This window comes from Echinococcus granulosus (genome assembly GCF_000524195.1).
Source record: "Echinococcus granulosus chromosome Unknown EG_S00072, whole genome shotgun sequence".
Classification (NCBI taxonomy): domain Eukaryota; kingdom Metazoa; phylum Platyhelminthes; class Cestoda; order Cyclophyllidea; family Taeniidae; genus Echinococcus; species Echinococcus granulosus.
The window spans coordinates 125,525-140,621 of record NW_020170452.1 but is presented as its reverse complement, the minus strand read 5'-3'; the positions used below and the strand labels follow the sequence as shown (position 1 = coordinate 140,621).

The 15,097-nt window shown below is 44.7% G+C and overlaps 3 protein-coding genes across 3 annotated transcripts; 2 read left to right on the top strand and 1 right to left on the bottom strand. All coding sequences in view use genetic code 11, as the record gives it.

Moving 5' to 3' along the window:
• Window positions 1-2,980: 2,980 nt before the first annotated feature.
• EGR_07202 (Serine/threonine-protein kinase 3) lies at window positions 2,981-7,078 on the top strand (the record flags this gene model as incomplete). The annotated part of the gene is made up of 7 exons (XM_024496451.1): window positions 2,981-3,121; window positions 3,860-4,105; window positions 4,702-4,857; window positions 5,269-5,558; window positions 5,799-6,026; window positions 6,150-6,398; window positions 6,610-7,078. 7 exons carry the CDS (start codon window positions 2,981-2,983, stop codon window positions 7,076-7,078), a joined length of 1,779 nt encoding a protein of 592 aa, XP_024349128.1.
• A 1,146-nt stretch (window positions 7,079-8,224) lies between these two features.
• On the top strand, window positions 8,225-10,252 carry EGR_07201 (hypothetical protein; the record flags this gene model as incomplete). Its single annotated transcript, XM_024496450.1, has 1 exon — window positions 8,225-10,252. The coding sequence occupies one exon, from the start codon at window positions 8,225-8,227 to the stop codon at window positions 10,250-10,252; it is 2,028 nt and encodes a 675-aa protein (XP_024349127.1).
• A 3,532-nt stretch (window positions 10,253-13,784) lies between these two features.
• Window positions 13,785-15,038, bottom strand: EGR_07200 (hypothetical protein; the record flags this gene model as incomplete). Its single annotated transcript, XM_024496449.1, has 1 exon — window positions 13,785-15,038. The coding sequence occupies one exon, from the start codon at window positions 15,036-15,038 to the stop codon at window positions 13,785-13,787; it is 1,254 nt and encodes a 417-aa protein (XP_024349126.1).
• Window positions 15,039-15,097: the final 59 nt, after the last annotated feature.

Here is a 15,097-nt window from a genome sequence, read left to right as displayed (position 1 = left end):
AGTAAATACTTAACTCCCGGCCCTAGTGACTGGGACAATTGGGTGCCTGTAATTACGCTTTTGCTGGATATGTTGGCCTCTGATTCATACAGGTAGCTTCGATTCCAACTTGATGTCTGATATATATTATGTAGCGTTTTGAGACTTTCTGAAGACAAAAGAAGACAAAACACTTAAGCAGAATATATATTCAGTGCAGAGAAGGTGTCTGGTCTATTGGCATGGCCCAAAAGGCCAGCCCACCCAGCGAGGTACAAGGGGGCTAATTCAAAGTACAAAAGTGGCGCCCCACCAGCACCGAGGGATAAGCCACTATCGTATTACAATTAGCTAGGGAGTTATCTCTTTTTCCTCTTCAAAGAAGTCCCGATCCGCTGCGCTGGTGGCAGTGGAAATTAAGACCGATCTTAAAGGCTGTCTACCGGATTTATATTGCTGAGTGAAAAACGTTACTTGGGCAGAAGAAATGCATACCTTTTGTGTGAGGGAATCAGTTGCGACCCATAGCAGAAGGACTGAAATTGACATCTGCCTTCTTCTACTACTTAAATTCCTCGATCTGCGGGAATGCTAGTAACGAAGTTCCACTACGGAGCTGCTAGCTGTACCATTTTAGAGACATCATCTAAACAAACTGGCAATAACTCCTTTACTTCCCTGATTAATATGTCTATGTATTTCTAAAGTGAAAACAAAGTAGAAAGGAGAACAGACACAAAACCTAACCCTCACCATTTTGTTAAATCGCGACCTTTGCTATTTGAACCTGTCTTAAGATCAGTGTTGCTAGGACTAGAGGTAGACATGCGCAAATTTAGGTTTATTGCAGACAAAACTTTTGATCCAGTAGAATCACCAAAAGGGATCAGTAATGTTGCTGTCAGGTATACCATAGTTGCATGGAAATTCGACGGCTAGCCAGGTTGACTCGTGGGTGTTTTCCATAGGGTACAAACTGCGTTGTTACGACTGATACAGACAGTTGATCAAGGTAAGTATTGGAGATGATGCTTAAAAGAGTAGAGCTGCTGTGCAATACTTTTTATGGTTATTTTACTCTCGGTTTTGTTATGGGGGCCAATGTGGGTCTCGACAGTTGTGTCTTCGGCCGGTTAATTGACCTGTGGGGCATGATAGTAAGCACATACCCCCTGTATGCCAAATTAATCTAATCTGTTTGAGTATTAGGCCTTATCGTATAATAAAAAGGTTGTATTTCCCCTGATTTTGGTGAGGAGCCACTTTGGACTTGGCCATTGTACCACGCCGGGTGGGTTGCCTCCGGGCCATGCCACTAGCCCTAATACAATTTCTAGGACAAAAATATATATATTCTGCTTAAGTACAGTGTCTCATTTCGTCTCCAGGGCAGTCTCGGGACGCTACAGTTGCATCGTCAGAGGGGTCCTAGGTCGCTGCAGAGTGAAATGCAACTTCTTTAACACCTAATTTGTATCGATGTTAAAAATGCAGCCTAATATTAAGTGCCCCGAGTTGATATCATTTAACACAAAAAGCTAAAGCTATTTCAGGTTTTAGGCTCTGCTTTTGTTTTCTAAGGTTATTTTAGTTTAAATGATTCATCGTGATAATTCACTGAACACGCACACAAGTTATAAACCACAAATCATGATGCTTAGAAACTAGTTAACTGCAAGCTTATTTAGATGTGAACAATTGTAATAAAGGATCTTTGAATTACAACTTATCATTGATTCGACGCATGTCTGGTTGACAAAACACTAGAGTAGCAATACGACATTCAGCGCGCATTATTCCGATTCTCTTCTAAACCTGAAATAAGCTAAATTATCAGGCATTTAAGTGTGACACTTGTAGCGTCTCGGGACTCCCTGAAGACGAAAGAAGACACAATACTCGGGCAGAATACATATTCATCGCAGAGAAGGTGTCTGGCTATTGGCATGGCCCAAAAGGCCAGCCCACCCAGCGAGGCACAAGGGGGCTAATTCGAAGTACAAAAGAGGCGCCTCACCAGAACCGAGGGATAAACCACTATCGTATTACACACTAATGTACAAAAAATTTAGATTTTTATGCGTGTGGTCAAAAACAATGTTGCAGAATGAAAATACAAACCCTCCAGATGGCAGTATCAGCTTTGCTAAACACAAGAAAGCAGGGTACATATGAGCTTAGGGATTAGAAGTCACAGTCAATTCGTGGAAGGAATGCTGGTTTTGATTCAGCAATCAACGTTATCATGCCTACAATCCTCTTCTTTCTGGAAGTACCAATGTCTTAACAAATGAGCGCATGAAGTCAGGGAGTTTTACTTGGGAAAAGATAAGCAAAATTGCAAGCAATACGTGATTGTTACATAAAGCGGTTTGTTTTTGTTTTGGTTGCATAATGCATCCATTTACCTAATTAGGCCAACAAAAAATGATAAAATGTCTCACCAAATGGTAAGCAGAAGGGCTGAACATCATGTTTAGCAACATGTAAAGCAGTAATTGCTATCTGACGTATGGAAGACTAAAGTGTTGTGCATAACTGCAAAAGGAACTGTCATCGTTATTATTCATACGTTTTAGTTATCATATAAATTGCTGCGCGTTATAAAACCGCTACGTTGTGGCTGAGTTCCTACAAAGTACGCTATCAAATTGCTGGACTGACATTGCTTACTTGAGGTAGCTGTATTTATAGTCGAATTAAGCTTTGTCTTTTTCTTAGTTATGCGTCAATAGAGCCCTCTTGTTACATATTTTGGGATACTACCCTTGCTTAACATTTTATCGTTTTTCTTTTTCTTGGCATGATATTCTTTGGGTCGTCAACCCCCTATTTTACTATTTCACTAGCACCTAAAATTATATCTGTGGTGCAGTGTTCCCTGTGAAGTAACGAATCTGATCTCCTTGAAGTACTCATTGTTCTGTAAAAAAATACCGGGCTTATTACGATTAAGAACAAACCGTTTTATTACACTCCTGAGTGTTACTTTTTTAGAGAAATGAAGAGACTGGATGAGTCAGAACTATCAAAGCCACCATCTAAGGTCTTAGAAGTTATCTGCAAACTTGGAAAGGGTTCTTATGGCAGTGTCTTCAAGGCCAAGCACAAAGCTTCGGGAACCGTTGTTGCTGTGAAAAAGGTAAACCAACACCTCACTTCAGCTTTGGGCGGGTTCTGTATCGCAAGCTTTAAGTGCTTCTTTAACTGTAGGGTAAATCCCTCCATATTTGACCAGATTTTCATGGCGCAATGGGAAATAGCCAACTTTTACAACCCATGAAGTAGAAGGCAATGTCTTCTCAACTGTGCGATGCATAAGGCAATGCTTACTTTTCGTAATAACTTCATTTGAACAAAGCAACTTCTTGAATTACGACCATATCCTAAAATTCCCCATTTTTTTCTTTCAGACTCCCATGAGGTTTGTTGGTGAATGTGGCTTCATTCTAAATTGGTTCACTTTGAGGCATTTAAGCTTGGCGCTTGTTTTCTAGACTCCGTCATTTTTAAAAAAAACTAACTCGCAGATTCCAATTTTGACATGGAGTGTGAGATGTATGAGCTTAATTATTTTGAAATTTTTCCAAACAGGGTTTAAGGTGGAGTTTTGCCATTAAAAAGCTTATTTTTGTGACATTTAATTCCCACTAAGGGGTGCGAAATTGACTTTTAAGTGCTAAATCTTTAGTAGGGTACTTGTGGGGTTCCAGTTATGCCATTTTCGATGCCTCGCGGTTAACCATGATGCTAGTTTGTTGTTCACTTTTTAAAACTTTTTTTATTTAAAATTAGTTTAAAGGGTGGATGGAGTGGGTGTTGGTTTAGGTAAATCCAATCAGGTATCTCCAAACCACACAAATCCTGTAATTCTTTCTAGGTTCCCGTAGATAGTGATCTCTCTGAAATTGTAAAGGAAATATCTATCATGCAACAATGTGACAGTCCCTACATCGTCAAATGCTTCGGCAGCCTCTTCGATAATCAGGATCTCTGGATTTGCATGGAGTACTGCGGTGCTGGTTCTGTTGCCGACATTATGCGTCTGCGCAATCAAACCCTCACAGAGGAGGAAATCGGAACCATTCTAAAATACAGTCTCCTTGGACTGGATTACCTTCATCAGGTGCGCTCGTTTTTCTTCCTAAAGCAAAAGTCTTATTCATTCCCCTCTTAAATTGGCTAATAGGGATTTTAGTTTTTCACCGCTTCGTCTGCTTAGTTCAATTAGTCTAGTGCGTCAGTGACATATATAAGCACAACGATTTATTTGCATATGCAGTCCGAAACGGTGGGGAGGGAAATTCTTTCCCGACACTGGAACAAATGCTGCTTTGCCTTGCAGTAGGTGCCTTCTTCAATGGATCGGAAAAGTGACACTCAACCGGCTCATATGAATCTCCATATACTATTTATTTTGATCTTTGGTCATCTATGCTATGCAGCAGAGTTTCCGTGGCACAGTTTGCTCATAAATGCGACCTCCCAAATTTTCCATGGCTTAAAATCTTGACTGTCACAATCCGATCAGTAGACAATAGCCATATATGACAAGAATAAAGGAATTTTCGCATTAAAAAGTCAAAAACTTACAAATTATCTATCAAAGTAGAATTCTGTACTACATAAGTTCTTTTTTTTCATTTTTGTTGCTTAGGCCGATTCGTACTATGAAGGAGCTATGACGTCTAGTTGAATTTGTGTGTATGCCTTCTTATGTAGATGCGTAAAATCCACCGAGACATAAAGGCGGGCAATATATTGCTCACCAGTTCGGGAATGGCCAAGTTGGCGGATTTCGGAGTGGCCGGACAACTGGTGGACACTTTGGCCAAGCGCAATACAGTCATTGGAACTCCCTTTTGGATGGCTCCTGAGGTGATTTCATGCATTCCTGTGCCTCCTGTGGTGTAATTCATGTTGTCAAACACTTAGTAATGGGCAGGTGGAAAGGTGTCACTGATACACTCCAAGGCGCGACATGGAATCGTGTATTTGGTTGAAGTGGCTTTTCCTATGCATCTGTCTCCGTCGCCTTCACAGTAGATTCTTCCCTCCTGTGTCGTATTTAACCGGTAAAATGAGCATTTCTGCTGGTTTGAAATGATTTATCTACAGCTACTCAACCGTATGTCGCACCTTAGTCAGGAAAGATCCGCAGAAGGTCTAATTTTTTTAGGATACATCATCCTCCGGAACTTGTTTGTGGTTTGGTCGTGAAGGCAAAGCTTTACCAGAAAAGCCGGATTTTTTGCGCACATGATGACTACCTAGCCATTCTCTACGTAGGTCATCCAAGAGGTGGGCTACAACTGTTCTGCAGACATCTGGTCACTGGGCATAACAGCAATAGAGATGGGAGATGGAAAACCACCTCTAGGAGACGAACATCCTATGCGAGCGCTCTTTATGATCCCCAGTCAGCCCTCGCCACGGCTGCGAGACGAGAAGGCTTGGTCTGTGGATTTCGTGGCCTTCGTCAACTCCTGTCTGGCTCGTGCGCCTGAAGCGCGGCCCTCGGCTGCTGCTCTCTTGCAAACAAGCTTTATTCGTGGTGCAAAATCCTGCTCCATTCTTCTGTGCGTTCATTCTCTTTCAACGAAATGCAGATGGGCTAAACACTAGTTTTTTGATTGCCTGGCTTCGCTTCTTTAATCATCCTGCATTGATTAGTAATTGAGTAGCACAAACTCTCCAGATACGCTGCATGTATGTATATGCAGTAATTCAGACGTAGATTTGCTTATTTGGCCTCCTATAACTTCTCGTATATCCAATCACTGCTATTTTTTGTAATCAAGTTCTTTGTGTCCCACCAGACCGCTAATTGAGGAGTCCAACCGTCTGCGTGAAAAGCGTCTCAACGACTCAAAAGCAGCAGCAGCGTCAACTACGTCCCCCCAAACGCCGTTTGCAAAAGCCTCCGCCAAGGCCAGAGCGAGGCCGCAAGAAGTGATTGACATTGTCGAGGAGGAGACGAGCAACTCGGGCACTATGATTCAGCGCTCTGGCTCCTCCAGCATGATTGTTAAGGGCGAAGGGGTAGGGTGCGTCCTATTGCCTTCATTACCTTCGCCATACTCAGTTGTTGAAGTGTCTTTATGGCAACCGGATTGTTTATGCACATGGGAGGTTTTACATCCCCCTATTTCCACTGATTGAATGGGTAGGGCGACAGGCGATGCGAGTGGAACCCTCATCTTCCTTAATCGAAGCGATAGAGGTGGAACTTTGGGTCAAGATGGCGCAACCACGATGGTTATTAACGAGGATTTCGGTGCGGAAGACGACACCGAGTGCTCGGTGGTTATCCACGCAGGTGATTCGATGGTGGAGAAGGACCCTGGGGCCGAAAACGCGGGTACGCTGACTCAAAATTTCGCCCGCCAATTGGCTATTGGCAATAGGTGCAAAGAGAGGTGAGCTGCATTTCCACACTTTCCTGTGTTTGTGTTCCTTGAGATTGGAGGACTGATGTCGAATTTCATTGACATGCATGTAATCGAGCATAATGTGCTGCGGTAATGCTGAAGTTAGCATCAGGTCGTGGAGCAATTAGCAGCGTGGAACAGTCATGAACGACCTTAAGAAGGCAGTCTGTTCGTTTATATTTATCGCCTCTCCACCTAGCGAAAATGTGGCTGCTGCGGTGGCTGCAGCACAACGAGCCTGTGGCGCGATTCCATCACCCACTTCTCCCCCTTCCGCTTCTGAATCTGACTCCTGCTCCTCCTCGCCTTCCCACCATCATCACCATCACCATCTCCTGCTCCCACACACCAGCGGTCAACGTCCTTTTGCCCCGTTCTCTCGCGCTTTTCATGAGAGTGGTGCTCTTCTACAACAACAGCAACAACAGGGCATGTCGCTCTTCGATGGAGGGGGTGGAGTGCCTGCGCCAGGTCACACAAACGCTCTTGCATTGGCTAATGAGCCTGGTGGGCTTTCAAAACTGTCCTACTCAGAGTTGGAGCAGCTGTTGGTAAATTTGGGGCGGGATTTGGAAACTGAGCTGCGGAACCTGGCCATTCGCTATCGTCATAAGAGGCAACCGCTGTTGGACGCGATCGCGGAGAAGACAGCTGCGCTGGCGCCATAATTTCGTTGACCCCAACTCGCTACTATTAAATTATTCCGTCTCTCAATCTCTCATCATGTCCTTCTGAGTCAATCTTATGCTTCTGCCAAATAATTACGAGTGGCATTTGTTTTGTACACTTCCGTTGTGCCCTTGTGGTTGAGGTCGCTCGCGTAGGGGTAGTGTGATTTTGCGTTTGCGTTTGACACTGTCGCAGTGGGAGAAAGGCAGGTCAGCTGGGATTACACAATGACTTCAGCTGAGGCTAGGGCAATTACGTCAGTACGACGGATGTGGTAAAAGGCAGCAAAAACCAAGCTACGATTGTGGGTTTAAGCGTACTTCTGGTGCACATTTGAAAGGGCGTATTGTGTGGCGCTTAATTTTGCTTGGATGTGTAAAAGCGGGTAGAATCGAAGTAAGGGGAATGACGCTTGCACCATACACAGACGCATGGTCGTGGGAGATCATGACGTTGCAGACACTAATCACGTCGCGGACTATTTGGAATGATACACTTTCAGCGCTGAAAAGGATGTAAAAATGTATCAGTGAGAAATTAAAACGAATGTATACGTTAATTTGCTTACTGCTTAGGCAAATCTGCGAAATGGCACCAAATTTCTATCATTCCTGCGTCGAAAAGTTTTCAAAAACATGTGCATAAATTAGGCGCTAATTTTATCGATAGAGTAGTTCACTTGGTAGCAAATCAGGCGAGCAATTTTAAAATATTCATGATGTTACTAAGCATTTATCTTAGTTTATTACCCAATCTTGCAGTTGTTTTAATTCATCGGTGTGACCGAATTGACGCCGCACACACCGGGCCGCAGCAGCCATGGTCGCGGGTTTGCTTAGCCTTGTGGGTGGTGATGCGTCCTATGCTTTTGAGGCCCCATCTTCTCGATACATTGTTTTCAATCCCGTTGAGCTTCTGTTCAATAGCTTGAAGAAATGTGGAGCACTCGGTAACGTCGGTGCATGTGGTGTGGACCCAATACGCGCAAGGGTCCTCTTTGAAGGCATCCTAAGTGATGTTCTCAGATACGGTCTTAAACCTCTTCCCATTCTCCCTGGAATACCAAGTACGGCTGTAAGTTCTGCCTCTTTTGCATTAGGATTTAGGGCTTGGGTCTCAAATCTGTTGCAAGTCGTTGTTTTAAAATGAAAAAGCATTACAGAAAAGTTGATTTCGATGTTGTGGCCGCGAAGTACCGTCAGTTTGGAGATTTTTTCCCTTGCTCGCGTCAATTCGTAACAAAATGTCTTCGAGACATGGATTTGCACTGTGTGCAATCGAGATATGATTCTATACCCGTATGCCTGGGAATTGCTTATTGTCTTGACTGTCCAGTTGCGAGCATGTCATCGCAATACTACGTCATGTCACGCCCTACCATTCTACCTGAGGAGCTTCGACCACTTGCTATAAACGAGTTGAAGATTGTCGATCTTAATACAGATTTCTACTGTGTGGATGACGAGGGAGGTAAGGCTGTCCTCAAACTGAAAGTGTTTCATCCTGAAATGTCTGCACTGCGGAGAGTGCCAGCAACGTCACGACCTCTTCTTGCGCTTCTAATGAATTCGACTCTGCTTCCCAAACTTCCAGCTGCGGTCCAAGTCGAGACGGTGGAATCAGAGTCGTATACTTCTGCAAAACTACGAGCGGTGATTAAGTGGGTCGAGGAAACCAATCCAATTCACGTTCTTCGGGCGATAATGGAGTCAGTCACTGACCCTAAGTGCATGGACTATATTTCAGGCAACATATTGGTGTACCTCAAAGAATTTTGTCCTGACTTTGCGGAGGCCTCTAACGTCCTTAAGGTATTTGATTTGGGACGGCACGTTCCGGCAGTGAAAGCACCGATGCAGAGTGTTAAGGAAGAGGAGGAGGAACAAAGGCAAAGGTCTTCTTCACCCATGTTTTTCTTCCAAACGGCAGCTAAAATGTTGAAGGGCTCTGCGTCACCGGATCGTCCCGTTGACTTTCTTTATCGTTGGCCTGCTGCGATAGCTCATTTATACCGTTCTAATATGTTGGAAAAAGTATTTATTGTCGCACTTTACTGTAAATTTGGTGTTGTTTTAAGTTATACTAGCGAGTACCTCGTTGAATTGCCCTGTGTTTATGGGCCGAGCAGAATCCTACGCTATGCGCACTACTGCCTGATAAGAGGAGTGGAAGAAGCAAATGGCCTTGCCTCCAAACTGGTGGGACTACGCCCCCATGCGAAGGAAATATGTTACGAGGGTAACTTTTGTTACAAGACCTACATGATGAAGGTGAGGTCCATGCACTTGCCGCGTAACTGCTCGGTGGACGACTTCATCCACGCCTTCATTGGGCTAGATTGCAGACTAGACGTGCCCGAGTGGAGCGTCGCCTTGGTGCTCTCCTGTGTTTTGTGGCATCAGCAAAAGGTGGAGCATCGGAACTGTGATGTTGCTGAGTGTGCGTTGGTATTGTCGGTGCTAGTGTTGGCAGTGGCAACGCATTTTAATATGGAGTGTGGTGTGTCGGCTGTGGCGGACCACTACGATGCCTTGAAATCGTTGGTTGTGACGAAAATGGAGGAGAGTGGTGCATGTGCGAGTCCGGCGGTGGAGAAGGAGTTGATTCACAGCGTGTTGGAGTTGATGGTGGTGTATGACCACTATGTGTCCCTGTGTCGACTTCTTACTGCACTGCAGGAGGACAGTGGGATACCCGACTTCTCATCTGCCGCTTACAATCGTTATCCACCAAACTATGCGGTGTTTCCTTCGCTAGCCTTAGTGGTGCACATGGCTGCTCATCTGAGGTGTGAGGATACGCCGTCTGCTGTGGCCACGCGACTGTGGGTGGTGAATGCATTCCTGCGTGCCACCAACGATGCTAACGATGTGGCGAGATTGAAGAACGCTGTGACCGTGTTTTCCACTCTGGTAAAATTTATGTCACAGGTGAAGTTGAATTTGACCGCACCAAAGGTGGTTGTGGCTGATCCACCGTCTTACTTTTTGCCCACGAAGGAACGGTTGCTGCTAAAGCGTTTTTCTCACCCACGAGGTAATGCATTCCCGTTCAGGCCAAGTGGCAATAACAAGGGTAGACTACCGCAAACGCGCAACGCTTTGACAATGAATGGAGGAAGCTACGCCAGCCGATTGACTGAACGGATCGAGAGGATGAGATTGAATTCATAGTTTTTATCTCCTTTTGTACTTCCCCAGATTTCTATACTTAACTATTTGAGTGATTGACAAGATATCACGGAAGTATTTGTTCAGTGCCTTGCTTATCCCTTGACTTGTTACAGTTGGGCAGGGAGATGCGTCACTAGGTTATTTGGGAGCGGTGTCCGTGCTGGGGATTGTTCGTGAAAATTGATTTTCGGATAGGAGGTATGAGGTTCCCTTCCCTTCAATCCGACCCTCTCGGGCGAAGTTACACTAAAGATGCTTAAATGCGGGCTCGGGTCACCTGGTTTACAGATTTTTGCTGAGTGGGATTAGGTTTAGTGATGTAATCGCAAGACAGTCCAGTCTTCACCTCCAGAACAGCGTTGCAGTTGTGGTGAGAAGTTTTCGTTACCTACTCGGGCGCATCTAACGGTGGAGAATTTGACTGTGTGCGATCACTCTTTGACAAGGTGCGATTCCGTTCGACCGTCCGCCAATTTCTCAGTTTTCCAATGCGTGCGGAAAAGCAGCTGCACCCTCGATCAGCACTGAGTAAGGCAGTGGGAATTCATGCAGACAAAGCCTCGTGTACGCAGAAACCGTTCGACTCCCTTAATTACCGTTCTACATTCACTATGGTGGCAGTAATGGAGGCAAGACTCCGTACTCCACCCGCTCATTCTCAGCAGCCGTGCTAGGGGTTAAATAGAAGTTAGTGAAGAAGTCCTTTCACAGTGACCGTTAGATGAGGAAGGATGGAGAGGAGCCTCCAAGGCAAAGACAATAAGTGGCAAGTCGCACTTCTCGCAGGGGAATTCCGACAAGATGGAGAATGAGTTGACGCAAATTCCGGATGTACAATTCTTCCGCCCCTTATGATCGGGAAGATAAAATTGCACTCCACGAAGTCAAGAGAAAATGCTCCTAGGCGCAGCAACATGTTGCAAGAAAGATAGCCCATGTACTTGGGATTTGTGTTCGAGTACATTGTGGCCTGAGGAATGTGAGTGAAACTGGTTTCTGTAACCCAGTTGACTAATGCGTGTAGTTTTGCTGAGGCACACGACTAAATCCGACGGTTAGACTCTGATTGCAGCTGAAACTGTAGGAAGCAAATTCGAGATTATTCCCGTTGCAAAAAGAGGTCGCGCTGTTGCAGGCACGCTGCGCAGTACTAACAACTCAGGATGGTACACTTTCAGATAAAGGACGGCCTCAATTACAAATTGCATTGAAGAAAAAGACATGATTCATACATAAAGGCGGGCTTTTGTGCTAACGTTCTTGCTAGTAGAAAAGACAGAAAAATGAGTGACGTGAGTAAACTCTGGTCTTCTTCAATTCAGGCGATGAAGGTAGTACCTTGGATCCAGATGAGAGGACTACCATGTTGGTTTGCGAGGGTGTCAGGAAGGAGAAAGACGCAATGTGCTTGGAGGTCGTTTACAATGATGACGATGAGGAAAGGGTAGAGGGCGGTGATTCAGTGGTGAAGAGGGCAACTGGCACCGACAGTGCGAAAACTCTAATTTGCATATAACACAATTAGCAGAACTTTACCTTTACCTATTATTATTGTAAGACGCTACGCTAACCGGTATAATGCCTAAGCCGAATCATAAATTTAAACCCAATACTTCGCAGCATACTTATGCATCTAAAAAAGTCAGTGAAAAAACGAGAAAATAGGCAACTGATCTTCTTGCCTAGGTTTCGATTGGCATTAAAAAGAAAAAATAATTATTGCGAGTCATTGATACCAAGCCTGACATCATGGAAAGTGCTGACTATGGCTCAGTAACCAAAAGAAAATTAAATCATACCAAAGTTTTGCTTAAAAAATTTACGTGTGATAAAGTCGAAGCCTTCACAATAATAATATGAAAATAGATTTACAATTAGTTATCAGCTTAGTGCGCTGCCGAAAAATATATATTATCATCTTCAAAAAATTGGCAAAAATTAAAGACTGTCGGTCAAATGGCATTCAATTCAACGTCGGTTTGGTTGCATTGGTACAGTTTAAAGGTCGCCAGGTAAGACAGTCGATTTTTGTGATAGACGCAGGCGTGCTCAATCTTGCCGGTGTTGATGCGCCGCAAGTTTTGGAACCCCAAGCTTCCCGATACGTATTTTCGGCAATGTTGGTCTGTTATATAATCGTTCGAGGTATAACAAAGCATTTGATGGCGCCGGCGCATATACTGTGGATCTGCTACGCGCTAGAGTCCTATTTAAAGGTGTCCTAAACGATATCCTCAGATGTGGTGCGAAGCCCATTTTGCCGTTGTTGGAAAACTACGTAACAAAGTAACTTATTTCTTTCCAATTGGTCTTTGCCTTTAGTCTTTAAATCTATTGCAAGTCGTTGCCTTCGAAAGAGAAAGCAATGCAAAAAGCTAATCTCGATATTGCAGCTGTGTGGCACCGTTTAGGGGCATTATTCTTTCCTTGTTCGCATCAATCAATAAAAATTGCCTTCGGGAAGTTGACGTTCATCGCCCGCAATCGAGGTGTGGTTATATGTCAGCGAATCTGGGGATGGCTTACGGTCTTGACCGTTCAATAGCAAAAATGTCTACGCAATATTGTCTACTAACGCACCCGTCCAATCTATATTCGGCATAGTTTCTACCGAAGGAGAAGAGGTCGTCATTTAGGAGGAGATGTACCCACACACGAGACGACGAGGCCCCGATGAAGACACACAGCAGCAGTGTTGCTGGCTTGAATGGAAACGGTGGCAGGCGGAGGTCAATGCGACACTCTCAATCGCGCAATGCATCAATGAGGAGTGGAAGAAGCTACGCCAGTCAATTGAGTGAACGGGTTGAGAGGATGAGATTAGATTCCTAACTCGCGACTTCTTTTGTACTTTTCCTGACTTTGTATTTGTGATTATTTGAGTCGTTGACAAGAAATCGCTGAAACAGTTGTTTAGTGCATTGCTAATCGCCTGACTTGTCATGTGTTGAGGGTAGGGTGGGGGATATTCTTTCATCTGTGTGGCTGGTTGATCGGGAGCGGCAGCCCAGCCCGAGATTATGGGTGCGCTGTTATCGTTAGCCTCCTTTCTTCCCAAATTGTCGGGTTTATGGCAGAATGATTGCCTTATCTTTCCCTATGATGGGTGTTGGGATACGGGAAGGAGGCGGATGCCGGTGCAGAAGGCCGTTTTGTCGACTTATGCAATCACCCCACAATCCCTCCGTTCTGATTCCACTATGGCAACCACACTCTCGATAAGAGGAAAACAGATAGCATGGACAGCAGCATTGTCAAATCAAGGCCTCGGATCGCCTACCACCAACTCAAATGCTCCAAACCTGATCCATGCAGGCAGATGGCTGCGCACCACTGCAGTACAAAACCAACACGATGACATGAAAGGAGCCACGCTACACCCGCGTCAAGAACAATGTTTTATTTACAAAAAGGAACATCACAGCTTGAGTAACAGAACACAAAATTAGTGTGAATCAAAATAGGCTGTATTCCAGCAACGGAACGCGGATTTTGATGCGAATGGAAATGGATGCTGTCACGTTTGGGAGTTTCATTCAATGCCCACGCGTTTCTTCAATCTTGCCGCATACCCTCTACCTGTCCGTCGCCACCTTGCCGTGGAGGCTGAGTTTTCGCCTATCACCTCGTGACATGGCACGCGATTCACCTGAATATCCGTCGGACTCACAACTGGCCTCCTTCTCACCCAGTTGGACTGCTTGGCCGTCTTCACTGTTGGCTCAGTGTCCTGCTCATATGGGACGTGTGAAACCGATTTTCCGAATGCTAAATAATTTCCGTTATTCTCCTTTTTACACGTCAATGCCTGATGCTGCCTCGAGACTGGCGATTGTGACTTTGGCTTCGCCTCCACTGCTACATCCTCCGATTGTAGAAAACTTTCTAGTGTGCGGCGCACATTGGCACAGTTCTTCGACATAGCGATGATTTTCGTGATTGGGGCCTCACTCTCCGCCAGTTTGATATCAAGCAGTTCGATGTTAGCACTCCTCAGGTGCTGCAGTAGATTGGCGAGGTCAGTTACCACAATTATGCACCTCTCTGAGATATTTTCAATCGAGCTTGGAGTCAGAAGTCGAGGAAGCCATCCACGAATGGCCTTGTAATTACGAGCCTCAATGGGCACGGAGTAAAGGTGCTTTGCGATCCAATAGAAGAGTTTGTTCGAAGTGAATATCTGGTGAAGGGGACGACAGTCGTCATAGCGATCCTGCAGTGAGTCAGCAGTAGAATTGTAGAAAGAAAGAGCCTTTATAAACTTAGACAGAGCAATAATCTCTGTGTAAATATTTTGTATCTCCATTAGACTGTGCATAATCCATTGGCCTTGTTGACTTTCTGGCAATTCTGACTCATTGTTGGTAGAATTGGAGTTGTCCGAAGTTGCCATGTCGTGGGCTATTTCACTCACCTCCTCATACTTCGCGAGCACAGTCTCCCAGGCTTCTTCATAATTGAAGAACTGTGCTAGAGCACAAACGCAGGCTGCAAGGATAATCGGACAATCACTCGGGTTACAATACTGCAGCTCGGATGTTTCTCGTGACCTCTGTTTATACCAAATCATAAGACAAAGGGAGAAGAGATTAAGCCAATCGGGCAAAGTTGGATTTGGGGCATAGGAGAAGGCATTACAGATAAAATGCATGTGCGTCTCGTGGTCAGGTAAGTGAATATGTTCAAGAGTAATAAATATTAATTTGACACTTTCCGAGCTGATTGGATGAATCTCAATAAGACTTGGTTTAGTACCATTGAGATGCGAGCATCCACCGATTGACATCTCGTAAGTATACATGAGGCAATAAGTGAGATACCTAACCGTCAATGCCTTCATATAAC